We start from the raw sequence: 26,660 nt of genomic DNA, 5'->3' as shown, positions 1-26,660 counted from the left end.
ATTAGAGGTAAGCCAGCACTTTAGGTCAGGAATTAAACATGTCTTTCATTTTATTTGGTTTTATTAGTTGAAAACAGATTACAATTTTGGCCATGAGGTCAGGGAACATGAGCCCAAAATGTGTTCTCTGTTTATTTTTTAAACATGGCAAAAGGTTGAATTGTTAGTTTACTGACAGAGATGGTATAAACTGGTAAAAGTGCAAAATGAATAACGTTTTTGTGATGATTTAGGCTATTAATAAGGTTATTAATAATCTTCTAGATATTACTAAAACTGAGGTGAAAGTGAGACAAGCTTTGCCGTTCCTGCATAAAGTCTCCCAATAGAAAATAAATGTATCAAAAGATCAACCATTTACCGGTAGTACTTGTGAGTAAGCAATTCTTGGAAGATTCTTTATTAGCTCAATCACAGTGGGTGGATGAGGACTGGCCAAATATGGAATATTAATTATGCATTAAGGTTTTAGAAACATTGGACAGTTTTATTTTCTTCCCCTCCCCTCATCTCTCTCAAAACCACATTTAGTTCTTGCACCAGGTTCTTCCATGTTTCCTCCCCTTCGCCAGAGACGCATCCAGAGATCTCCATCCAAACTGAGACATCCTACCCCTGAGGTATTGATCCCTGCATTTCTCACTTTCCATCCAAATCCTCCATGAGAACATTATAACATGCACTTCATGTATCCAGTTGCTGAAATAATCCATGGTTAATAAGAAAGGATGGGTGAATTATACCAGACATATTAGAAAGAATGAATATAATTAACTGTATTTTATTAAGAAAGAATAGTCTTGCTTGTTGTTGATCATGGGTTGTTTGAAGCTATGATTCCTGTACCCTAAACTATGATGATGTTGTACGACCCACTTTTCCTACTGTGTTTCCAAAACTTTGGAGGGGAGAGTCAATCAACCATCCTTTTATAGGTGCAGCCGTGGCTACTGGTTAGCGCTTCGGACTTGTAACCGGAGGGTTGCCGATTCGAACCCCGACCAGTAGGCACAGCTGAAGTGCCCTTGAGCAAAGCACCTAACCCCTCACTGCTCCCCGAGCGCCGCTGTTGTTGCAGGCAGCTCACTGCGCCGGGATTAGTGTGTGTTTCACTAATTCACGGATTGGGATAAATGCAGAGACCAAATTTCCATCACGGGATCAAAAGAGTAGATATACTTATACTTTTGTGTTAGATACGAGTTGCTGAGTGGGCAAAATCTGTGTCTGAATTTGTTGTGTTTGTTGCTGTTTGTTACTGCACACTGAATCTGTCAATCTCTGCAGAGAGACTCTAAAAGATGATGACTCTTTTTGGGGAGAGCAAACGTGTAGTCACCTTCTTCACTGAAGCCAAACCCAGCCTCTAGCAGCACTTTAAGAAGGGTGCAAATGGCACCAGTGAGATCCCAGTTTAATCTTTAAGTAAAAATTGACATTATTTCTGTAAAATAAACAACCTTACTTGAAGTTGGGTGCACTAATGTGTTTCTTTTTTTTATTGAGGAAAAAGTTACAACATTTCTTTTTACTGTTTTGATGTCATTTCCAGACATTACTGAACCTCTACTCACCTGCTTGCACGTCATCCTACACTTACCTCTGCCTACACCATTACGCATGCGGCCATGCGTCGTAGTTTTTCCCTTTGCTCTATGCCACTTCGAGGTAATCGCCTGCCTAGCCTGTCTGTCAGCTGAGCTCCCCGCCTCCATCGGTCATCCCACTGTCGTACACCGCTATCTTTAGTAAGGCTTAACCACGAAGTTGCGCAGGCTGAGACTGCCCACGAACTCTACCTGGAAACACTCGACAGCCCTTCTATATATTTTTGGTTATCCTTTACTCGAAAGTGTGGTTTATATATTTTTTAAAATGGGGGAATGACACGTACATTTTCACCCAGCTCCGTTTGATGTGACAAGCGTGTTCCAGGATGTTGCTTCGGAGACGCATTGACCGACCTCCCAGGGCTAGGCTATGTCCCGGGCTACTGTTGTGTATTGTGTTCGCTACCGTAGCTGCCAGCGTTCCAGGTAAGGATCGTTTTTAGCATAATTGTTTTTTTCTGTATCAGAATTGGGGTCACGGCACTGTTTTAGTATACATACAGCTGAATCGCCATGGATAGTCAAAGTAACTTATGTTTGTTTTGTGGGCGCTGTTGGAACTCCTTAAGCCTTCTGAGTAGCCTACTTGAGGCATTTTCTGACATGCTCTGAGCAAATTGATCAGTTTTCGACATGTAGGTTTGGTACCTTAATGAGTTTAATGAGTTAACTTAAGTTTTTGTGTAAATGTGTGAAAGGGTCTACTGACCTAGCTGTTTTGCAGTTCATGTGTTAAGCGGTGGTTCAGACACAACTACGAGGCAATTGTATCATCAACAGGAGGAGGATGCCGTGTGTTGTGTTGGGGGGGGATAAACAAATCTGAACTGTAAAATGTTTATGGATCGGATCATCAAAGCAATTGTAAACATCGACCTGCTAATTGTTTTGTTACTTTAAATACCACAGATGTAGAGGTAACCTCACAATAATAGGCCTATCCTAGTTTTGGGTGATTTATAGGTTAAACAGGGTGACTCGTTTGACACCTGTCATTCTCGGAGAAAAAGATAGGCGCACCATGCTGTCATTGTCACCATTTTAAACAATATGGGATTCGTCTAGGAAAAAAATACTCCACCTCCATATGTGATATTTGAAAGTAACGTGAGTACCTGACCCTAATATTTTAATAGTTTGCCAGCTGGCGGTAGAATACATTTAACAAAGCAACAACTATGGATAGAAAAAATAGAGCATACATTATAGTCTTGTTTAACCTGTAACATTGGCTACTTCCCTTTACATTAAGTTCATGAGGCATCAGATTAATCATTTGTGAAGATGGAAAAAGGCTGGATGTGGGAAGAGGAACATTGTGTGTGTGTGTGTCTGTGAGTATGCCTGCCTGTGTATGTGTGCAGCAGAGATAATCTCCTCCAGCTCTTATCTCTGAATCCCGTGGGAGTCCCAACAGCTGGACACTCTAGTCCACAACCCCCACACACACACACACACACACACACACACTGATTCGGATGGGATACAAATACTCAGCAGCAGTGCAGTGGCACATGTAAAATCACTGCTCTCCGAAACAACATGGAGTGCATGCAATGAGTTTTGTCAGAAGCAGGTTATTTATTTTTCCATAATGAAGTTCTTATTTATGTTTGCAATCTCTCAGTTATGTGTGTGCAGGTACTTGTGTGTTTTAAACATTTGTAACGTACCAGACATATGTTTCATATTTGTTCAAGTACATTTACAGTTTATTGTGTGGAGATATTGTACAAGTACATTCTGGTTGCTAGCTTATACTGTATGTTGTGTAAGCTAGTATCAGAGATGCCATGTCATGATGGATTAAATGGAATCTGTATTAAGCCAGCTCTTTGAGTGACCAGTCACAGAGGCCATATCTGCTGCATAACATCTGTGTATCGCTGAGTTTATAATCAACATCATTACTGCACTTGGTGGCATAATGATTTACGTTGCTGTGTTATTATTTGGATCTGTCTGGCCACACTGTCCATTGAATGCATTTGTCACAGGTTTCCAATACATGTTCCCATACACAAAAACATATTTGTTTTTTTTTGGGGGGTTTGGTAAAGGATATTGCTTACCTTTAGTGCAGTGCTATTGTATGATATCCTTTGTGGGGAGATATCTTAAAGGAGAACTCCGGCCATTTTTTCCATAGGTCTCTGTTTCTCTCGTTGGTACGACCCCCACCCCCCACCCCCTAGAACCTACAGTGCTATACTGTGGGGGCATCTGCTACTGGGCAGTCATGGCTTACTGGTTAGGGCTTCGGGCTTGTAACCGGAGGGTTGCCTGTTTGATCCCTGACCAGTAGGAACGGCTGAAGTGCCCTTGAGCAAGGCACCTAACCCCTCACTGCTCCCCGAGCGCCGCTGTAGCAAGGCAGCTCACTGCTCCGGGTTAGTGTGTGTCTCACTGTGTGTTCACTGTGTGCTCTGTGTGTTCACTAATTCACGGATGGGATAAATGCAGAGACCAAATTTCTTGTATACGCAAGTATACTTGGCCGAGAAACCTGATTTCAATTTTTTACATTTACATCTTTAAAAATCATGCCCCCAGAGTGTAGCACTGTAGCTGGGCCGAAATCTACCTAGAGCCTAGGGCAAATTATTTTAAGAATTTTTTGGGTTTCCTTTGGAATGGAACCTAGGATATTTGGTTATTAGAAAATTCCTAACTGAAATTATTTTAGCTGAGAAGAGAATGTATTTGTGTTAAATTAATATGTTGTGCTTTTGGAAAAAGAGCACTGATGTGTCTTTTCAGAATTGACTTCTGTTGAGATGGAAAGAGATATCAAGTACTGATGACTTTGATAAATGACATCCAGTGGTAATCAACAGGATCTGATTATTCAGGTTTGCTCACAGATCTGAGGTTAGATATTGAACGATTCGCCTATTACAAGTTTGTTTACCATCAAATTGGCTTCATAAAGGTGAAAATCTTGCATAGTGTACCTTTAATCAAAGAGAAAGCACAGAAATGCACCTTTAACTAAAAGACTGATAAGTAAATATTCATCTCACTTAGAATAAAAACTGTGTGAGAAATTTTATATTTTCACAGAAGATGACTGAGAGGGCCAATTGTGGTTATTCATATGTCCCTGTGAGTGAGTGAGTGGACAGTCCGATATATTCTCTCGGCCCCCCTCTGAGCCTGCATGAACTGAGTCACTGATGCTCTGCTTACAGAGAGCTCCCCTCCTGTTGGCGCTTGGGGTGGCCTCTGCAGCAAATCCCACTCAGATACATACTTACATAACCACTGGTGAAGAATGGCATCGGGTCTATGGTCATCACATTGTAGGCTTTTTGCTTTTTAATGACTTTTATGGTTTTAATTGAACATCAAGAAGGGAGATCCAAGGTCTAACAGGAGCAAAGGAGCAGGACCGGAGCACTCAATGCTTAAAGTGATTTTTATTTGTGCAAACTGACTAACGTTTCGACGCCCATGCGTCTTCTTCAGAGTCAAAAAGAGTCAAGAAGACAGATGGGCGTCGAAACGTTAGTCAGTTTGCGCAAATAAAAACACGTTAAGCATTAAGTGCTCCGGTCCTGCTCCTTGGCTCTTGTTAGACCTTGGATCTCCCTTCTTGACTTCTGCATCCTGTTCCGTGAGCACCAACCAGGCTGAAGCGCAAGTGACCCCCTTCTACTTTTAATTGAACATGTGCGCAACTGTCATCCATGAGATTGCTTCGCTTGATATAATGAGAGTGTATGTGTAATCTCTCAAATCAAATTCTCTCGTAGTAGCCTAGTTTGTGGTCTGGACACCTCAGGGTTGATTTTGCACAACCTTTAAGTAGCATGAACATAAGACAGTGACTGAGTCCAGGGGTCTGTATGGCATATGGTGCTCTAATTCTACTCGCTGACGCTGAAGGTGTCCAGGTCTTTTTGCCTGGTCAGCTTTTACTCTCTCTACCTTTAGAGAGCTGTGTCTGACCACTTCAGAGAGTAATGGATCATGACCATAACATTAATTATATACCAGGTGCTCAACGTGACCTTCATAAGTATGAAGGCAGAGCTTTGATCAATTTAGTTGAGAGTCACAGCAAATTAACCACCATGTCGTGGTAGTGTAGCTGGTCTACTGATTGTAGAGTTTCTGGACACATCTTTGCATTTCATCTAAACTTTCCTAACTAAAGCATTGTCACTGAACATTTTGTGAATGTTGAACTTGAGGTACAGTTAGTGTTCATGGTGTCATCTCCAGTCTAGGTTAGTTACTGCCGTCGTTGAGTTCCCTCCTCCTAGTCCTCCTAGTCCTAGTTCTGCAGTGACTAAAAAGAGATGGGGTTTTTTCCAAAGGATTGTGTCATTCTGAGAAGGCATCAGTGATGTTGTCGTTCTGTGTGTGTAGATGTTTGTTTCCTGTGCTGCCCCCTAATGAGAGCACAGAGCAGGTTATCATGTCACTGTCTACTTAGAGCAGTGGGGGTGGCTGGGGAGGAGATTTGTGTTTCTGCTGTCTGTTTGTGCAGTCACAACACGCCCATTATCTGTTGTTTCTGTTGTTTTGTTTATCTTGTATTGTTTTTTTTATTATAAAAAACAAATCATCAGGTATTGCCCTGCAGACCTATTGTTTGTGTTTGTGTTTGTGCAAAAATCATGCAAAAAAGAGCTCTCAAATTCTGGATGCATCTCCAAACAAGACCCATTGTCACACTGCATTTTAATGCAGTAAAAAACTCAAGATCTAAACCCTGAAAAGAGTCCTCTGAGTCAGCTTGTACTGAGACTAACTAATCTCCCCCTAACAGATATTAATAACTTCTCTCAGACAAGTGCTGCTTTCAAACTGAACACCAATAAGATCATTCAATAATCTAAAGAAAAATATTTGGAACATTGGCAAAAGGAGACAAAAATCCATACAATCTGAATACCAATTGGAGGAATATCTCTTTACTGTTAGAGATATAAAGCAGAGACAGACCCTGACCAAATACAGACTCAGTGACCACAGTGTCACCATAGAAAAAAAGCAGACTAAGAAAATCCCTGTTATCAAGAGACCAAAGAATATGTGGTCACTGCATAACAGGTGAGGTTGAGACAGAGGTGTACTTTCTTCTCCACTGTGAAAAATACTGTATTTTCCGGACTATAAGTCACACTTTTTTTCATAGTTTGCTGGTGTGTGTGTGTGTGTGTGTGTGTGTGTGTTTCCTCTTAATGACACATTTTTTGACTGGTGCGACTTATAGTCTGGAAAATACGGTATACAACCATACTTTGACAGGCTTACAAGTCTAATCTTAGGGTTCCGAAATCTAAAACAACAAGAAAAAATGGCAGTCTTACTTGGACAGCAGGGAAAGACAGCAGATCTTGCCGCCAAATGAACTGAATGCCATAAGGCAAGGGACAGTGGTTACATAAATAAATACTAATTCTATATATATATCATTGCATTACACTATGCAAGAACACACCACACATACACAGGCACACACAGACGCAAACAAAAACCATACATCCACACACACACACACACACACAAAACATGTACACATACATACATACACATTCACCACTTTGTTTGTTAATCTTGGATGCATATGTATTTACCATGTACTGTATTCCAAGCATTCTCTATGTAAATGTATGTTTAATGTTCTGCTTTGGCAATGCAAAAATATTTGTCATGCTAATAAAGCTTTTTCGAATTGAATTGTGAGAGAGAGAGGGAGAGATTTGTCAATTATTTATCAATTATTAAATTACACTTTCCTGAATCCAACCACCAACTGTAGAACATGTTGCTATGTATCTGTAAGAGTCATGATAACCCTTCCTGTGAATAGCTCAAAGCAGGGCTGTAGTTATTAGTAGTTAAGCTTTTGCCTGGGTGTCCTGTCCTCTGTACTGTATGATTGTGTCATTGTCTTAAGTGCCCAAAGTAACTCCTAGGAAGGAAGCTTATCTAGAGAATTCAGTTGAGTGGGTGGCAGTGGCTCTACCAGTCAGGTGCCTGTCGTGGCATTACCCCCTTTTGTTTTATACTCTGAAGAGGAGGCTTCCCCTGCCTGCTCCTACTGGTCAGAGCTGCTTGAATGGCCACACATTCAAATGTTTTATTACTAACATAGAGTGTCATTTGAATGCTTCAACTATCAGTCCCTGTGGCCGTGTAGTATCTCTGGGAACAACACTGTTTGCTCTCAGACTCATTACGGGCCGTGGCTGATATTCATGGCTTTGGGTTCCAGCCAAATGTGTCATTTAAAGCAGCTTCTCGGACCTGGAGTGCATTAAGGATCTCGTTCGCCTAATACATCTCTGCTGCTCTCGAGAAGTCATCAGAGCAAAAACGCCTACAGCAAAAACCACCTCCATCATCGATGGAGACTTTCTTGTAGGTGCTCTTGTTAGCTTACAATGTGTAAGTAGAAGCCCTCCGCCAATCTCAAACAGAGAACTTTATACACTTGAATGCGCTGCATTGTGGCTCCCTCTAAGCACACAGCCCATTAAAAGAGAGATAGGAGGGAGAGCAAAAATGAAGATGTGATGCACATCTTGAGAGGGAAGAGAGGCAGGTGGAAAAAGACAAAGGTGGAAAGAATCTGGTTCTACCTGTTTACAGTGCAGACCAGGAGGGTAGATGACCAATCACACCTCTACTCCATGAGCAGAGCATCATGTGGTTGCATAACCCTTAACCGCTTCCTTGTCCTTTTTTCCTCATTCTTACCATTGTGTTGGTGTACCAGAGCACCATTGTCTGCATCAGTATTCAAACAAGGAAATGAAGGTGTTATGGTTTCTGTTGTTGTGGAGAGCCCCGTGGAAAGATTTAGCTTCGCTTCTAACCTCACAATTTGAAACCCGCCTGTAGTCCATTTGCACGGAAAGCAATATGATGCCTTTTCCTTAAGGAATTAAGCATTGGCTTTTAGTCAACGTGACTTAATTACGGTGCAAGGCAAAACAGGGAAGCACAGATTGGGTTGCTTTCTGAGAAGGACTGCAGCAAGCAGTTTCTGGAAATGCCACTCGTTCAGCGGTGGTGATATGGTGGACCCAATATGAGTCATCTCCGAATCAAAACACTGTTGAAAAATGGAGCACGTTTTTGACCAAATGTATATGTTCCATCACAGCTATTCCAATCCACCTTACCACAGCGCAGAGCACAACGACGTGTTGGTGTTCTTGTCTCCCACTGATCCAGGGTTAGTAGACATTTTGCATGTAGTTTAATGAGAGATGGGAGCCGAGAGAGCCTGCTGTGTGCCAGCTCTGGAGGCTCCTCTATTTAAACAGGTGGACTGGAGTCTCTGAGTCTTTCTCTCCATCTCCATGGAGTTCCTCATGGACTCCTGATTCCAAAGAGGAGCTAGGATTGGAATGTCACCTCGGCTGTTAGTCGTATATCATAACATAGCATGGCTGTACCAGTGTATTCTTTTTGCCCACTTGTCTTTCACCTACACTAAAATGTGTGTTTTCCTTTTTTAGTACCAATTTAATTTATTTATTATGGAAAAAGGGATTCGATATATCGCTAAGTTAAACGCCACCTCACAATCAGAGTGGTTCTTTATACCATCGTGTGTTTCCCTGCTCTGTTGTCTCCAATCGTGTCTCCAGCTTTTTTTGTCAGTGACTATGAAGTGTAGTGTGTTTGTGTGTGTTTGTTTAGTGATTTCACCAGTATGAATGGAAGTAAAGTCAGCATTTGTTCACCAGCTTTCCTCAGTATCTGCTCTTTCACAGATTTCTAAAATACCTCCCTCCACACAAAGAGCTCAAGACCACAAATTCAGGGCAATATCAAATATCAGGGCAAACAGTGATCAACTCTGGCCTCTCATTGTCTACTTGTTTGTAACTTGTAGTTCCAGTTTACTTTTTCTGATCTAATGTATTTTACTAATCTGATCTAATGTTTGTTTTTTTACTAATAAAAAGGGCAGGCCGTGGCCCACTGGTTAGCACTCTGGACATGTAACCGGAGGGTTGCCGGTTCGAGCCCCGACCAGTGGGCCGCGGCTGAAGTGCCCTTGAGCAAGGCACCTAACCCCTCACTGCTCCCCGAGTGCCGTCGTTGAAGCAGCCAGCTCACTGCGCCAGGATTAGTGTGTGCTTCACCTCACTGTGTGTTCACTGTGTGCTGTTTGTGTTTCACTAAATTCACAGATTGGGTTAAATGCAGAGACCAAATTTCCCTCACGGGATCAAAAAAGTATATATACTTATACTTATACTTACTAATAATGAGTTATTTTAGTACTTAAGCCTAAAGCATCAATTGTTGCGCCTCCATATAGCTCTCATTATTATTTCATTTGTTTTCTTTATTAGTAAAAATCACTCAATGATACTTGCCATATTAAATAATAAGCACAGCCCATAGTATATTGTTTAACTGACTGCTATGATGAAGGCCGTTCCTGTGGTTAGTCAAGCTGGCACCTGACACTGTGCTAAATAATGAGCCGCTAGGGAGTGGGACAATGTACTGATACGCCGGGCAGTGATAAGGTGTTAGAGTGTGGGAAGAGCCTGTGTTTACAGGCCTTTCACACTCTTAAGTGCTCGCCTGAGACTCCCCAGGCTCCCCACGGCCAGTTTAGAGACCCAGGGATCGACTTGCACCTGTTGAGAGAACATGTTCTGCAAGATGTGAGTTTTAAGTGATACTGGCAGAAAAGAAAAGCTCATCATATTTGAGGGGCGTGTGTGGAGATACTGGCAGTGCCCTCGGCTTCCAAAGATTAAATACTCCCTTCCTTTCTGAGCGGAGAAACAGGAAGCCCGAACAATGGAACACGCCTGTCAACACTTAACTGGGCTGCTGCCCGCTTCAGTTTCCTGTTGCATTCTGTCTTCACCCATCTCCCCCCAAAGCTATTAGCATGGTCCTGTCTTCTTCAGAGGATCCCAGCACTGTCTTCCTTCCTGGGTTGTTGAACATACAATACCCATAGAAGTGTGCATGTGTACAGTATGTGTGTGTGTGTGTGCATCTGTGCGTGTTCGTGTGTGCATGTGTACAGTATGTGTGTGTGTGTGTGCATGTGTACAGTATGTGTGCATGTGTACAGAATGTGTGCATGCGTGCTGTGTGCAGTACTTGACCAGTAACTTCAGGTGTAGTTGGCATGTGTCCCGCCGAGCAAAGCAAACAGTGCCACGTAAGTGCGGCTTCCCTGCTGGGCTGGCACGGTGAGCCATTGGCCATGCCTCCTACTGTTCTCCCAGATGATGCTTACCGATGGCTACAGCCTGTCGCAGATGGTTCCTATGGCCATTTGTCATGTGATTCATATCAGTGTTATATAAGTCTATGCGTCGGCCATGGCAGATTGACCTGATCTGTTTGGCACCGCAGTGACGTGCCTTGACCTATTTCAGGCTGTCTGTGTATGTGCTTGATTAAAGGGCAAATACTCTTCTAAGGCTCAGGTGAAAGACAAACAGGTAAAGAGGAACAGAGAAAGAATTTGATAGAAAATGGTTTTGATGAAGATGTCTTTTTCTCCTTCCGTCTGTTTTTCTTTTTCCAAACCTCTTTGATTCTTTCCTCTCCTTCTTTTCATTTCTAATCCTCCCTTCTCTTGTTGTTCTAATAGCTGCAATTTGTTGTGACTCAAGCTGCTACCCTTGTGGTCAGGCTCCCATGCATGATTCACTCAGTCCATAGCTCACTGATCATAAAATCTGACAGTAAATGTTCTCTCTCACGTCAGAACCTGCAGGCAATTTCTGGTAAGTGCAGTCCGAGGATGAGTCGGTCGTGCGACATTAGGATCATACATTAATCAACTGAACAACAGAACTGTGCCACTGAACAATACAATGATGGAGAAAGAAGGTTTCGTTAGGGCCATAACTGTAACCATAACGATAAAAGTGTCCACACTGACCAACGATGAGCAAAGTCTCTCTTTGTGTGAATGAATGTAATGGGTAAAATGTGATGGGTTCTAATTGGCTGTTGCAGTAAGGCTATACACCAAAACCTGATTATGTTTAATTGTACATATGTTATGTTTTGAAACAATACACTACATAGCAAAAGAAAAAGAGCCATGACAAAGAGGGAAAGACTGCAGATTTGTGACATGTATTCGTCTGGAAAATTAGCCCTTTATTCTTTCTTTGTTGTTTTGTTAGGTCACAGCAACAGACTACCAGCTTCAGCTGTGTGTTGAACATTAGGTGAATGCATAAGTGCAAGTCATTAGTTGGTGTGTCTGACTGTGTTGTGTTTGTCTACGTACTGTGGTTTTGAGAGCCCTGTTGTCCTCAGTGTTGTTGGAGCAACATGTTTGACTTTGATCAGGTTTTTGGCTTGTTGCTCTGCCCCCTCGGCCCTCTCTTTGATCAGGGCAGAGCGTGAGATCAAAGATGGAGGGAATAAGGACGGATCACAGGAGGTGGCGTCACAAGCGGATGGATGATGAGAGGATGAAGTCAGTGTAGAGGGGAGGGGTGGAGAAGAGGGACAGGACAAATGAACAACAAAGAGCAGAGATGAAGTAAGACTGTCAGTATGATTTTATTGGTGTGAGTGTGTGTGTTGGAGGCTGTGGATGTGTGCGCGTGCGTGCGTGCATGCATTCATGAGTGTGTGTTTGTATGTTTATTGGAGGCTGTGTGTGTGTGTGTAGGTTTATTAGAGGCTGTGTGTGTGTGTATGTGTGTTTATTGGAGGCTGTGTGTGTGTAGGTTTATTAGAGGCTGTGTGTGTGTGTGTGTTGGAGGCTGTGGATGTGTGTATGTGCATGCGTGCCTGCATTCATGTGTGTGTGTGTGTGTTTATTGGAGGCTGTGTGTGTATGTTTATTGGAGGCTGTGTGTGTGTGCATGTTTATTGGAGGCTGTGTGTGTAGGTTTATTAGAGGCTGTGTGTGAGCGTGCATGTGTTCGTGCGTCCGTGTTCGTTTGTGTGTGTGGGACTGCTGAGTAAGTGTGATTTAGCAAGTGTTTCAAGGCCAGTAAAGAAGGGGAGGTTCTGCCAGCAGTCCCACCAGATCACAGCACAGCTTGGGGAGTGTTGCATAAGAAAATGCCACCCTTACAGGGACATGCAGTCTTACAGGGGAGAGTGGGCGTCCACAGTGGACACACACACACACACACACACACACACACACACACACACACACACACACACACACACACACACACACACATCCATCCATGTGTGTGTCATCACAATTAACTGTCCATTATCCATTGTTCAACAGCCTGGTTGGTAGAAAAAGTTGTTACTGAGCCTGCAGATCCGGCAAGGCCTTGAGACTGCAATACCTTGAAGTATACCAAACGGAAGTTGTACCATACTGCGGCTAGAGTGACTGAGGTCTTTAATTACTCTTTGGTCTTCATTTGACGGAGAGAAGCTCACTGCAGTGCTTTTCAGCCGTTGGCAGTGCAGCTCCCAAGGTATGCAGAGATGCCACCAGCCAGGATGCTCTTTGTTATGCCCCCTGTAGAAAGCCCGAAAGATCTAGGTCCTCATGCCAAAGTTGTTCAGATGAAAGAGGTGTTGATGTGCTATTTTTGATGGCAATGCCAACGAACTTGGCACTCTCTTGACTCTCTACAGCTGAGCTGTTGATGGTGATGATGGGTGATAGTGGTGCTATCACAGTTACCCTGCATGTGTATTTGGCTATTCCTGATGAGGCATGTGTATGAGACTGATGGAGTGAGCGAGTGCCTTCACTTTAGTCTTTCTCATTTTTAAGACCCTGAGGAGTGCCGTTGCCTGGCAACATGTCATTATGAAAAACGTGAGGTGTCTGGGGAAGATTCAAGGGGCGGAAAAGCAAAATTGCTGAATTTGAATGGGAGAGCGAGGAGCACTACAGAGCCATAAACTGGAGTGCCTTTAGTGCAAGCCCTCTCATAAACCTACCTGGCCTCCCATCGGATCCCAATGCTCCCTTGGCTACCTCGTACGGAGGCTTGTTGGAGCACCTCAATGAATTGCTCTGGCCAGATGCATGGGAGTGAACTGCCTGAACTCAAACGTTCTTGTATCCACAGCTTGGTCCTGTATCTCTGAGATGAAACGCTGTGCCAGGTGTATCTGTCCCCAGAAGACAATGTACACCTTAAGCTCTTCAAGGTATACTGATTTTGTTATTGTGAGAGACTTTAGTGACAAATGGATGTTTGTATTGCAAGATATTTTACGGTGAGTCAGCCTGCTGCTTATGGGATCATCATACCGCTCTCCATTTTGGATTTGTCTGGTTTAGCAACTAAATAGTTTTCTGTTTTTAGATGAGGTATCATCTGACCTTCTGTCTGTCTGCCTCTGCATATCCCACAGCGATTATCACTGAATCTGAATCGCCTTCCCCATCTGTTTTGCCAAGACAGTTGTCTGGGTCAGGTTCAAGTGCAATGCAGTGAGCATCTGTCACATATTTTCAGAAGAGTCCCTATGATTATGTATTTAATGCTATTGTATGTGTACAGTGCACGCAGTTATGTAGTTAAGTTGGGGGATTTTGTGTTTGTATATTTCATTTTGTAGTTGGCACTTCGTAATTTTTTTCTGGTATTCAACTTTTTACTTGGAATTATGGTGTAAGCAAAAGTGTATCTCTGTCTATAATGGAACCTAAGTCTGTAATGTAAGACAGCAGGGAGAAGGGGATGGATCATTTGACTGGTGGCTGTTTATTGATCGTTCCACTTATCGAGCCAAAGATTGCACAACTCATTCTCCGGGCAGCATGTTGTGTCTCAAGCCTTTGTCTTGGTTTCCTTCTCTTTATTGCCTATTTCACCTTCACTGTCAGCATCACCTTGCATATCCCTGTTCCGGTCCCAGTGATGGATGTCGCCGGTCCTTTTACCCTCTGAGTCACGCCCCCACCCCATCCCCAAACCCCTCCGACTAATGTGCATTAGTGACCTGCTCACCAGACACACAGATGGATAAGGATTTATGAAAATTGAATTTCATTGAATTTCTGTTTTCCTAAAGAGGTGTGTGTGTGTGTGTGTGTGTGTGTGTGCATGTGTGCGCGTGTGTTGGAGTGGATTTTAGTCCTATTCTTCTGCACTTCCGTACTCACCGAAATGGATGTCATGAACACACAACATTTACTGTGTGTGTGTGTGTGTGTGCACGTGTAAGAAGTGCTCTCAAGAGAACCCACTTGAGTGCCCTCTCAGGACCCTGATGGGGGAGCATTACCTTAAAGCTTGCAAGAGCTCTAACTGGTTTCCCAGTATTCCAATAATGCCATAAATTGTTATGTGTGGATTGATTGTTTTTATATGTTTTGGGTTTTACTTGTAAATCTGACATCTCATTTCCTCACTTAATACTGAAGTGAGACGTTGCACAGGAGATCTGAACCCCTTTACCTGAGTTACGTACATTAGTCTGTCCATCGTGTCACCGGACAGATCTCAGGTCAGTCCCAGGAAATGGGGCAGGTGATGGAGGGGGTGATTAAGAGAAGCAAAGGTCTGGGAAGTGTAGGATGTTCCGCAGGAGAGGTTGTATTAGAACAGTGACTCACTGCTTCACTCAGACTAACCCCATTAAACCTCTCAAGAACAGGGCACACACACACACAAACACACACACTCATATGCACACACACTTATGACCCATTTTCTCCATTTCAGCTCCATGGGGCTGTAGACACACTTATGGGGGTGCACAGCAGGCCGGAAAGAGTGGATCACAAACCGAGATTAGAAAAGGAGTGATTGCCTAAAGAAAGATAACAGGAACGTCTAAAAAAGGCCTGTTGACGGAATTGACATCCAGAAACTCAACTAATTGGTTCTCTTATTGTATAATAAAACATGACATGACGCGTAGTGCAGGTGTTGTAATAGCATATAGTGTGTGTGTGCTTGTAGGTGTGCGTGTGTGTGTACACCACTCCACCTTTGTTGACTGTAATGTGATAAGCAGGTCTGTTTGGCATCTGAAGCAGATGTTATTTTTATCAGATGATCCTGTTTTTGCCTCTGAAACTTCAGCAGACATGTGACGCTGACCATTCTGCCATTTCTGTGTGCTCTAATGAGGGAACCAATAGTAACACGTTATCTCTTTCTCTCTCTCGTGTGTGTGTGTGCCTGTGTGTGTGTACGTACGTGTGTGCGTGTCCTCTCTGCTATCTCTCCAGCCAAGATCTTTGGTGGCCGCCTCGCATTATGGGTAGTTGTTTAACAAAGTGGTTGATCGGATCTGTCGCTCTGCTCCTCTGAAGGATTTCAGCTCCGTTTGACCTGAAACACATTGTGTGAACTCAGGGCTTTTGTCTAAATGTGATATTTTTGGACAGGCTACCTGAGGAGAACCACAAGGTGATCTTTGAATAGCACCATAAAACAAGAGAAGGTTTTTGTGAGCAGTGCTAATAGTTTATAGCAGTTGTGCCTCAATGGTAACAGAACCCTCCTCTCTCTGCCTCTCTCTCTGTCTCTTTCTCGCTCTCTCTCGCTCTGTCTATCTCTGTGGCCCCACAGAGAAGCGATGCCCTCATCATATAGACTGTGCCCGGGAGAAGCGGGAGTTCTGCCAGCCAGGCTCCTCCCGCTGTGGGCCCTGCCACACGCCATTTGAGGAGGATGAGGAAGGGAAGTGCGTGATCCGAAGACACCACCGTCCCGGTAAGGTCACACACACACACACACACACACACACACACACACACACACACACACACTGCTCATGAACTATTTATTGTAGGGTAGATTGAGTACAGTTGAGACACTTTTTGCTCACACAAAATCAAACAAAAAATAGATACTGAAAATAAGTTATTTTCCACACGACATTCATTGCCATTCACATGCCATTTCCATCAATGATACCCATAAGTAGTTTATATTTTTCTCAATTAGCTCATAAACATAAGGTGCATTTTTGTCTTGACTGTGTCTCAACTGTACCCATATGGAGTACAGTTGAGACAGTAGGCTACCTGATACAGTTGAGACACCCATTTTTAATGATGTATAGTTCACTGTAACTGTTCATTGCAAAGTGTTTAATTTAAATTCATTAATTTAATTTACATTAGTATTGGTTAAAATAAATAAAACATAAACAAAATATGTGACACAGGAACAGATATGGCGAACGGTACAAATGGAATGTTCAAGTAATAACACTATCAAAACAATGTGTGTCTCAACTGTACCCCCTGACCACCTCACACATTTCTCTAGATTTTGCAACGAACTTACAATATCATAAACTATGCCAGTTTTTAGGGCACAGAATAACGTTTGTAATGATACCAGTTACGTTTAACAGTCACATAAGGGTAATGAGCTATTCATTGTGGAATGTACATGGTGAAGTGAACGCCTAAATATATATACCATTACATATATATGCAATGGTAATTCCATTATATATATGCAATGGTAATTCCTTCCTTGGAATTAATTTTTCTAGTTTAATCATGTTGTCATGGATCTTGTAAATGTTGAGAAAAAATCCTGCATAGTGTGTGAATGTGTCGTGAAGATAAGATATTTGTTGTTTGGGCAGCATGGATACATACAGTTCTTTTACAAACACACACCAGAACACACACCACTCTCAGACAAAAGCCTTATGGGTATCGCACCATTTAGAATAATGTAGTATTGTTCTGGTGTTCAGCCATTCATGTCAGAGTGATAGTGTTGGTCAGGATGTGGAGCTGTGGAGATAAAGTGCTCTGTGGCTTGGGAGTGTGCGGCCACATGTCAGATCTGTCAGTAAGGCCTTTTCTCCACCCACAGGAAGTCTACACACTCCTCAGTGAGCTCTGTGTTCCTCGTAGTACATGATGGAGACAGAGAGATGGATAGAGACAGAGAGGGGAAATGAGAGAGATAGATGGAGGTTCTTCGGCCAGGTTTACTGTGGTGTGGTGCAGTGCAATATGGTGGACTAAAGGTGGCATTAGTGTATGGAGCCTGATACACATACAGTAGCCTTAAAGGAAAACTCAACGTAACCGAGTACTGTCGACACAAAATAAAGCAAATAAACCTAGCTTGAGTTGCTGCAGCCAACAGCTCTAGCAGCCAGGCATCTACGGTGCTACACTCTGGGGGCATGTAGCTGTAGACTGTAGCTGCCTGGTTGATGTAGCTGTTGGCTGCAGCAACTTGAGCTAGGTAGCTCTGATTTTGTTCCATTTTATTTCGTACTTACAGTACTCGGTGAGCTTGAGAAAACAGAGATCTATGTGAAAAATCGTCGGAATTCTCCTTTAAATCTTTCCCTCGAGCCTGTTGGACAGAGTTGCTAATCCATCAGGGAGGAATAGAGTAAAGCAGACATGAAGAAGAAGTGCAGAAAGAAAGAAGAAAGAGGATAAAGATGGAAGAATTTGCTACTTACTTTCTTTCTTCCTCGTCTCTCTTCCCAGCTCTGGCATTCTGCCTCTTGACCAGGGAGAGATCTCTTGAGCTGAAAAACTGGTGAATCTGCAGCAATCTGATCTAGAGCTGATGTTTTAATCCTCCCTCTGAAGACACTCAAGCTTGCATATGCACACGGGCACACACACACACACACAGACACACACACACACAGACACACACAGCACATGGCCAATGGCAAATTTAATCAGACTGAGAGTGCTATAGTGCCTGCTTGTGTGTGTCTGTGGCCACACATGTGCAGTCATTAATCCTTCCATCTCTGTACTTCTCTCTCCTCTCAACCAAATTGTAATAGTCTAAGAGGACAGCATGGTTGTGTAGCCATAAGCTATGAGTCTCCAAAAATGCCTCAGCCCTGTGATATTGAGTCATTCCGTATTACTTCCTGGATTTGGAGTTTCAATTATGTCTCCCTAAATATGTTGAGTTGGTTGGTTTTGTTTGCTAGGTGTCTGGATGTGTACCTTGCGTGCTTGATGTTGTCTTTGCTTGCCTGAAAATCCCCCTTCTTCTGACTGCTAGTGCATAATATCCTTTGGCAGTTCAATTATTCAATAGGACTTTGCTCCTAATACTAATCTAAGCTACCATTAGCAACCAGACACTTCAGGACCCTTCCTCTAGTTTCAGAGTTATAATGTTGATATTGTAGCACCCTCTAGCGGTGTCAGTGGAATTACCTGCTTTGGGCTCAGATTGAAGTGTGTGTGTGTGTATGTGTGTGTGTGTGTGTGTGTGGGGGGACTGTCTGTCTGTCTGTCTGTATGTAGTTGAGGACACAGCACAAAAGAATGTCACAACTACGGTATGTGTTTATGCATTAGATCACAAACGGATGTTAGCTATGAGGGAGTGTGCTGTGTTAGGCAAACAATGAAGAGCTGCACTTGCCAGTGGTGGTGATACACTTGTAAACTGTGCGTTGTCATGCATAAAGGATTAAAGGTTTGACTTTAGGTTTAACTTTAATTAAACTTTTCCGTGTTTGTGTGTACGCGCGTGTGTGTGCGCACACCAGATGTGTGCCAATGTATTATCTGGACAAGAGGAGTAAATATTGCTGATGTAATGACTTCTGTTGGACTGCTGGTCTTTTGTCTTGTATAAATCACAAATACATTCAAACACAGTCATTATGTCTACCCACTAGGAGGACATGTACAGGACAAGGCCATGGGAGGATCACCACTGCCTATTGCATTGACCGCTACTATTTACACTGCTAGGGCCCTCAGCATATTGATGCATTTGATCCCTGTAATGGGAGCCAATTTTATGAAGACAAATATTAAACACAAAGTCCTCATCCACCCTATTTGTGTTCTCTCATATTTGCCCGTCAGGAGACATTCAGACTTAGCTGAACAACGCCAACAGTGCCAGTGTGTGTGATGAATGGAAAGTTGTTGTGCAGGATCAGTCAGGTTTTTTGTTGAGTAGATGTTGATGATAACATGACCATGGATTATCCCATGTATTTATGGTCTGGTTAATATTACACATTAACGCAATGTATGGTAGGGAACTGTTGTTATCACTGTTGGGAATACGTGGTGGTGAAGCTTGCCATTGTAGTTGGTAATTTTCCGCTGTTACCAATGGAGGGCAGTGTAAGGCAGAGGAATGACACTTGCTCATATTTGTAGAAGTTCAGATTCAAAGAGAGCATCTTCTGTTTGCTGTCTGAGTACTTTACTTTTGAATCTTCTGTAGATTGTGTATAGCCACTGCCATTGGTGTAGGAATGTTATCATATCAGTACTTTTCAATTGTAGCACTTTCATTTCTCTGCACCATGACAACTTTTATGGTCCACTGAAACTCTGGGTCTCAAACCTCTGCTCACTGCTTATCATTAATAAAGATTTTACTTGGCCGGCCTCAACTCCAGTCACTTCTCCTTTGGTGTGTTTCTAACCACCCCCACCATTGCAGTGCTGCAGGATCCCAAATCACAGTTTCACACATTTGACAGACACTGGAAGGGCTGCCCGGCAAGACCCATCCCTTTCCCTGGCCACTGCAGATGGCTGAGCCCACCTCCCCAGACTCCTGCTGTGGACTCTCTATACAGTGGAGGGATTTCTTTTTTAGGTGCTGGTGGTGGGGGGGTCTTCTGAGTCGAGACAAAGCCCCCCTCAGTGAAAGTGCTGTCGCATCATCTCCTGGCCGTTACAGCAGGCAGATGGCCGGCCTTCTGGAGCGTAAACAAATACACAGTAAATCACGTCCATTGGAGTGGCCAGCGGACCCACCCCGGGCGGGGTTAATGAAAAACTTAAACCGTAGGCCACGTGTTGGCATCTTCCGATTTAGATGCTGTGGATGTGATGGTTGGTCCGCACTCGTGTTGATGCTAAGCTAACATTTAGATTGAAGTTAGTTTCCAGTCAGAGGAGGACACTTACACCTCCTTGGTCAGGAAATGTGTCATGCTGCATGTGTTGTTTACGCTCGACCGCACAGTGTAGAGGTTTCTCAACATCTTGACCAGTGGTGGTGATGCATTGAGCTCTTCCAATAAGTCATGTGAATGTGCTTGCTATATGCCATACAACTATAATTTCAATATTACACACACACATACACATATAAACACACACACACACACACACACACGCATTTGTTAGCATCATAGCATCATCAGTAGAGACATGACTTCTTTGGTGGTTTAAGCTACATGTTTGTTTCTCAGATTGGTTGTCTCATGTGTGTGTGTGTGTGTCAGTTGTCTGTGTGTGCGTATCTGTGTATTGTAAAAAGCATTGCTTTTTGTGTGTGTGTGTGTGTGTGTTTGGTGCGTTTGGTGTGTGTACTGATCACCAAAGCTCCCTGCGGAGCTCCCTGCCTTGGCCACACACACACTCCTGGTGGTGGTTGCCATGGGGAGGTCCCTTGTAGTCCTGGAATGTGTGCTGCTGTCTGGCTGTCAGTGTTGTTAAACCATACACTTCCACTGTCCTCCTTTTCATTTCACCCACAAACAAACACACTCTCTGGCACACTCTCAAGCACACAACAAGATGACTGCAGCACACACACACATACACACACACACACACACACACACACACACACACACACACACACACACACACACACACACACACACACACACACACACAATGAAATTTGATCAGATGTAGAACACAGTTAGTTGCATTTTGGGGGCAAAGGGGTACTCTCAATCAAAAAAAGTCTGAATCAGGCTATGAAGTCATATATTGTTTGAGTTCCTTAAAGAGTTGCTTCACAAAAGGTATTGCTCAAATGCTGCTCAGCAGACAAAATATCACACACTCTCTGCTCTTTTTTTTCTACAGAGACTTTCTATTCAGACTTGGATGAAGAAATTGACTTCTTGTCCTCTGTCATTGCCAAACAGCAATTGTCCAAAGACAAACAGTCAGGTTGGTGGCCTGACAACAACCTCGACTGTACTGAACGATAACTGCTATGATGCTAAGATGTTGTAGTAAAATGTTGCTTATTATTAATGAAGAGATGTTTGCGACATATAGCTACTAAAACATTTTATTTTCAAGACCAGCGAGCCACATTCTCTGTCATCATTATTTAAATGATTTCTCTCTGTCCCTCCACCCTGCTCTTTCTCTACCTACCTCTGTTCCCTCTCTATCACACACATCCACACACAAAACACATACAGTTTCGCCATCTCGGGTGACGGACGGGTCTCGGACAGACGGAGACGCCCAGCAGCGCGCTGTTCTCCAGCCGTCCACCACGCCGGGCCCCTCCACCCCGACGCACCAAACCCCCAAACCCCCGCTGCCCCTCACCCAGGTGGGCCGCAGCGGTCCTGGTGCCCGGACCAACCTCTCCAGGGACACCCTGCTCGTCAGTAAGTGTGCTGCCACAGGATGCCACGGCCTATGCAACAATCTCCACACAAAAAAAAAAAATGTTGTACTCCTGACCGATATGTGCTGTGTTAATAAAATAGAGTATATTATTAAGTACTAATATTATCGTAAATGGACACTAGACATCAAATGACTATGGTACAGTATAGAAACGGGAGAAATGTTGGTAGAAAAGACAGTTTTAGCTGTGCTGATTAGGAAAGACCCACATCGGGTCCATTTCAGTGTGCTGCTGTCTCATTGTTCAGATGCTTAGGCAGACAAGCAGCTGGGGGATGAACCGAAGGACTTAGTTCTCTTTAGAGATGGCAAGAAAGGCAGGAAGGGTGATCCGAGATGCGGAGGACGCATCAGAGACACTGTTCTTGATGGAGGAAACAGAGCTCCTCTACTTAGAGGCTCTGGGGCTTGCACTTCCATTGTGGTGCCCTTTGTCTTTCTTTTTGCTAAGCCTCTCAGAGTCTTTGTGTGGCATCCTCTCTCATGTGGTTCTCTTGCTAACTCACTCTCTCTGTCTCTTTTTTCTTTTCCTCTCCATCTCTTTCTTTCTCTTTATTTAGTTGTAATCTCCATCTGTATCATCGTTGGAACAATATCTATGATCTTTGCAACTGTCTTCTGGGTGAAGTAAGTGGATTTGTTTTGAACACACGCACACACACACGCACGCACGCACGCACACACACACACACACACACACACACACACACACACATGCGCACACTTCATATTGTATCATATTGTATCTAACACAAACCTTGGGATAAACGAGTTGACAAAACCCCACAATTTTCACCCTCTCCTTAGGCTGCAGAGAGAATCGCGACTGGCGCAGAAGGTCGACTACCCCGCATTTGGAACAGCAGGCCCAGTCAAGATGCCCTCTGCCAATGGAACTAAGGTATGGCCTCATCATACTGCATAAATAGACCTACAACTCTTTCATTAGTCCTCAGAACTCACCAGCACATCACTCATTACAGTCTCATACTACTTAACACAGTGCACTGCTCAGCGCAAATTATTTTATATACTGAATGTGTAAGTCTCAGTGACAAATTACCCAGACAAACCAGTAGGCAATAATGACCCCATTGTATACATTTTGATATGTGATTTTAAATGGGCATAACCTAAAGCAGAGCTTTGTATGTCAGTTACTGGCACAAAAGTTTTTTTTTTTATTTTGAGAGTGAAGTTTGTTTTTGGTGACTGCTATTATATGTGATTACTAGAAGTGTAATTATAGATTGTTTATTTTGGAGATGTAGTTAATGCCAAGTCATGTCATCAAACAGTGGGTTCTTCACCTCTAGCTCTCCAGTCTGTAAGAGATACACACCAGAAAATCCTATCACATATCAGAATCATGCATGCTTAATGTCTGGTTAACAATAAGATGTGGAAGATGGAATGCATGAGACCCACGTCGTGATGAAGATGTAGTTAATGTATAATCCTCAGGGCAGTTATCATGTTTCTGATATCAGGCATGCTGATAGTAATGAGGCAGTAATGACTTTATAACCCTGCTGTTGTAAAAGTAGTGGGATAAAAGTAGTGATGTTTATTTTGAAATGACACCATAAAACTAGAATTGTATTGTATTATGTGTCTGTGTCTCTCTTGGCTGGTGTAGCGGTCTGGAGATAAAGATTTGGCTCAGAGTGCCCAGATGTATCACTACCAACATCAGAAGCAGCAGATGCTTTCACTGGAAAAGTAAGTCTTTGTCACACATACCGTCATTTCCCAACTATTAGCTGCAGCTTATACATTGATTTTGCAAGATTTCTTCAGCTATGAGGTTAATACATGGGGGCAGTTAATATGGTGTTAATATGGTTTTGATTATTTTAACTCGCATTAAAACACTGTCCTGCGGCTTATACACAATGCGGCTAATACACAGAAAATTACTGTACACACACACACACACACACACACACACACACACACACAATCAAACTCTTGTCTTTCAGTTTCAAAACTCAAAACAAAGCTAGATTGTGGATAAGTGGGTGTTAGATGGTGTCTGTGGTGGGATTGCCCATATTGGAAACACGGATTCTCTAGAGATTTATGGATAGTGACTATGTTAGGGTGCTCATAACGGGAACAAAGGCTGTCCCTGGGATGTATGCATAAAAGGTATGGTGGGGTTGCTCAAAACAGGAACAGACACCGCCCAGAGATGATGAAATAGAAGTTGTGATGGAGTTGCTCATAACTGGTATAGAAACTGTCTAGAGATGAACTGAAAACGTATTTCTGAGAATTTTGAACGTGGTTTGCAGTGCAGACCGAGTGCAAGGATGTAAAAGGGAAATAAGATAAATGGGGTTTCTGTATTCTGGTACGTAGACGTTCAGTTCTTAATGCAAGCGTGTGTGTGTGTGTGTGTGTGTGTGTTTTAGACATAAGGACAATCCCAGAGTGTCTGAGTCAGGGGCTACATCTGATGAGGAGAATGAGGAGGGGGACTTTACTGTGTATGAGTGTCCAGGACTAGCACCGGTAAGAAAAGTCCCAAATCTTATTGTTAACCAGACATTAAGCATGCATGGTTCTGATATGTGATATGTGGTGTGTATCTTACAGACTGGAGAGCTAGAGGTGAAGAACCCACTGTTTGATGACTCCACTCTAAACCAGCAGAGGAATCACAAGTGACCTGGACACACACACACACACACACACACACACACACACACACACACACACACACACACACACACACACACACACACACACACATACACACACACACACATACACACATATGCTGATTGCAGTTCAAATACCCAAACCTCACCTGAGGCCCTTTGTTACAGATGCCCCTTAGAACAAACATAATAGGGAAACTGCCACAAAAGAAAGAATAATAAACAGATTCATATGGACTTGTCATGAATACTTGTGAGGATTCATCTGTGAATTGTATTCACAACTCTCTCTCTTTCTCTCTTTCTCTCTCTCTCTCTCACTTCAGTTTTTCTCTGTTGTTTCTGTGGTCTTGGACTTGCTTTACTGGCATTATTATTTTTTCTTTTGAGTAGAGTACTTAGAGGTATAATTCTGTGTTTTGATATTTGTCTGTCACTGATATCAGATCACTGTCTCCCTGTTGTGCTATCCTTATGTGACCTGGAATAAGTCATGATCACATGACTTACTAACTTGAGACCCCATCAACCACAATTAGTGATTACTGTCCGTTTTCTATGAGAGCTAGTTACTAGCGGCACTTCAGTGTTTGTACAAATAAACAAACAAAAGGAAGCATTCCCTCTGACAGTTCTAAAAAAAATCTGAAAAGTCCCTCTGGTGTCGATGCGCCTACTGTTTCTCTGGATCATCATTCTTTCTCTTTCTCTCTGACTTTCTCATTTCCGCACTCTATTACCATACATAGAAATGCATCAGTCGATCATCCTGTCAATCTTATGCATAGTTATGCTCCCTCTGTCTGCCTCTGTCATCCCTCGACCTCTACATTTTCCTCTCCCTTTCTCAGACCTAATTAATGTGTTAAGGTAGAGCAGAGGTTGAAATCAGATCAAGTATTTATTGGTCAAACGTGTCATGTCTGTAATGACAAAAACAAGCCATGAAGTCATGAAGTCATGAAATAGATTGGATGAAGGGTCGAGAAAGCTTGCTAAGCTGTGAAAACTGTTTTTTTTTTTTTTACTTTTTATTACAGTAAATTGACATGATATGTGTCTACATTGTATGGTGTTTCGTTTAAATTAGATTCTACATATTTTCCTGACATACATGTTCACCTTTGTCCAATGAAATGTTAATTGTTCTTACAAATATATATACTTTATCTAAACATATCAGTTAGAAACTGATCAGAATCCCCTAAAGTCTGCAGGAATACCACTATATTGCTCTTTAACTAAAGTATGTCTTCATGTACTAATAAATATCACATAGTGAAATAGGAAAAGCCTGGTCTGCTGATGTATATTCACAGAAAATATTGATTGTGTCACATTTTATATATTTGTACATGCAAGACCCAAATAAACATTGAAACCATTAAAAGAATATAATTGCAATATGTTTGTAATGAGTCTGATTAAACCCCACTGGCGCCTATCTACTAGCCTCCTCAAGTATCACTTCTTACAATGAAGGCTCTATGGGATGGGAAGGTCAGTGTTGTGGTCTTTGGGGAATTTCCATTAGTAAATCTAAAGATGTGGTTCTCAAGAGGAGGCCCACTAGTGGGGAATAGACACATGATTGGTGGGCCATCACAAACAGGAGGAAGTGTGTTTTTTTTAAGGCCTATCTTTATTAATGCCTTTTTTGACAAGCAAGATACCACAATACATTCAAATAGGCACACACAAAAATAGGAGTCATAAACAGGCCTTCATATAAATTAAAACAATATCAGATCCAGGGGGCCAGGACGGTAAATGTAACATGGAACCAAAATGCAAAAATAATCATTTAACGTTAAATTTCGCTTTTTGTTTGAGAACCACTGTGCTCTAGAGTGAGTCATCCCATGGTCGATATCTACCAGAGAGGGTTAATACCCATGTTATGGTTGTGGTGCAGTAGAAAGCTGAGCACATGCTTTGTGCAGTGTTTTTTACAAGTTGACTGTAAAGGTTGATTGCATTTACTTTGTGTTCTGAGTATAATCCAACAGTTATTTACAGTCAGTTAACCCTAACAGGTAAGCAAAGCATAATGGTTTACTTTGGACATATAACATGGCTGTAATAAGGCTTAAA

The 26,660-nt window shown here is 42.7% G+C and overlaps 2 protein-coding genes across 3 annotated transcripts in view; both read left to right on the top strand.

Moving 5' to 3' along the window:
• si:ch211-282j22.3 (ER degradation-enhancing alpha-mannosidase-like protein 3) overlaps positions 1–14,626 on the top strand; it is a 32,572-nt gene extending 17,946 nt beyond the window's left edge. Inside the window, exon 21 of the transcript XR_007195306.1 lies at positions 14,588–14,626. The gene's annotated coding sequence lies outside the window, so the exon portion shown is untranslated. The remainder of the gene's footprint in view (positions 1–14,587) is intronic.
• npdc1a (neural proliferation, differentiation and control, 1a) lies at positions 1,692–25,970 on the top strand. 2 transcript variants are annotated; one of them, XM_048259565.1, is made up of 10 exons: positions 1,692–2,036; positions 16,094–16,237; positions 21,337–21,423; positions 21,684–21,878; positions 22,461–22,527; positions 22,708–22,801; positions 23,540–23,622; positions 24,318–24,417; positions 24,502–24,578; positions 24,613–25,970. In XM_048259565.1, the coding sequence occupies exons 1-9, from the start codon at positions 1,937–1,939 to the stop codon at positions 24,571–24,573; spliced, it is 942 nt and encodes a 313-aa protein (XP_048115522.1). In that variant the 5' UTR covers positions 1,692–1,936; the 3' UTR covers positions 24,574–24,578; positions 24,613–25,970. The 2 variants fall into 2 exon arrangements, with proteins under 2 accessions (XP_048115522.1, XP_048115521.1); XM_048259564.1 differs by having other exon boundaries at positions 1,693–2,036; positions 24,502–25,970.
• The last annotated feature ends 690 nt before the right edge of the window (positions 25,971–26,660 follow it).

This window comes from Alosa alosa, chromosome 12 (genome assembly GCF_017589495.1).
Source record: "Alosa alosa isolate M-15738 ecotype Scorff River chromosome 12, AALO_Geno_1.1, whole genome shotgun sequence".
NCBI lineage: Eukaryota > Metazoa > Chordata > Actinopteri > Clupeiformes > Clupeidae > Alosa > Alosa alosa.
This window is presented reverse-complemented; position numbering and strand designations above follow the sequence as displayed.

Bases quoted from the DNA above. Each gene is read 5' to 3' on its own strand.
- npdc1a (XM_048259565.1), top strand. From the start codon at position 1,937: ATGTTGCTTCGGAGACGCATTGACCGACCTCCCAGGGCTAGGCTATGT. The intron at 21,879-22,460 runs GTAAGTGTGCTG...CTCTTTATTTAG, and splicing joins CAGGGACACCCTGCTCGTCA to TTGTAATCTCCATCTGTATC. The intron at 22,802-23,539 runs GTATGGCCTCAT...TGGCTGGTGTAG, and splicing joins CCTCTGCCAATGGAACTAAG to CGGTCTGGAGATAAAGATTT.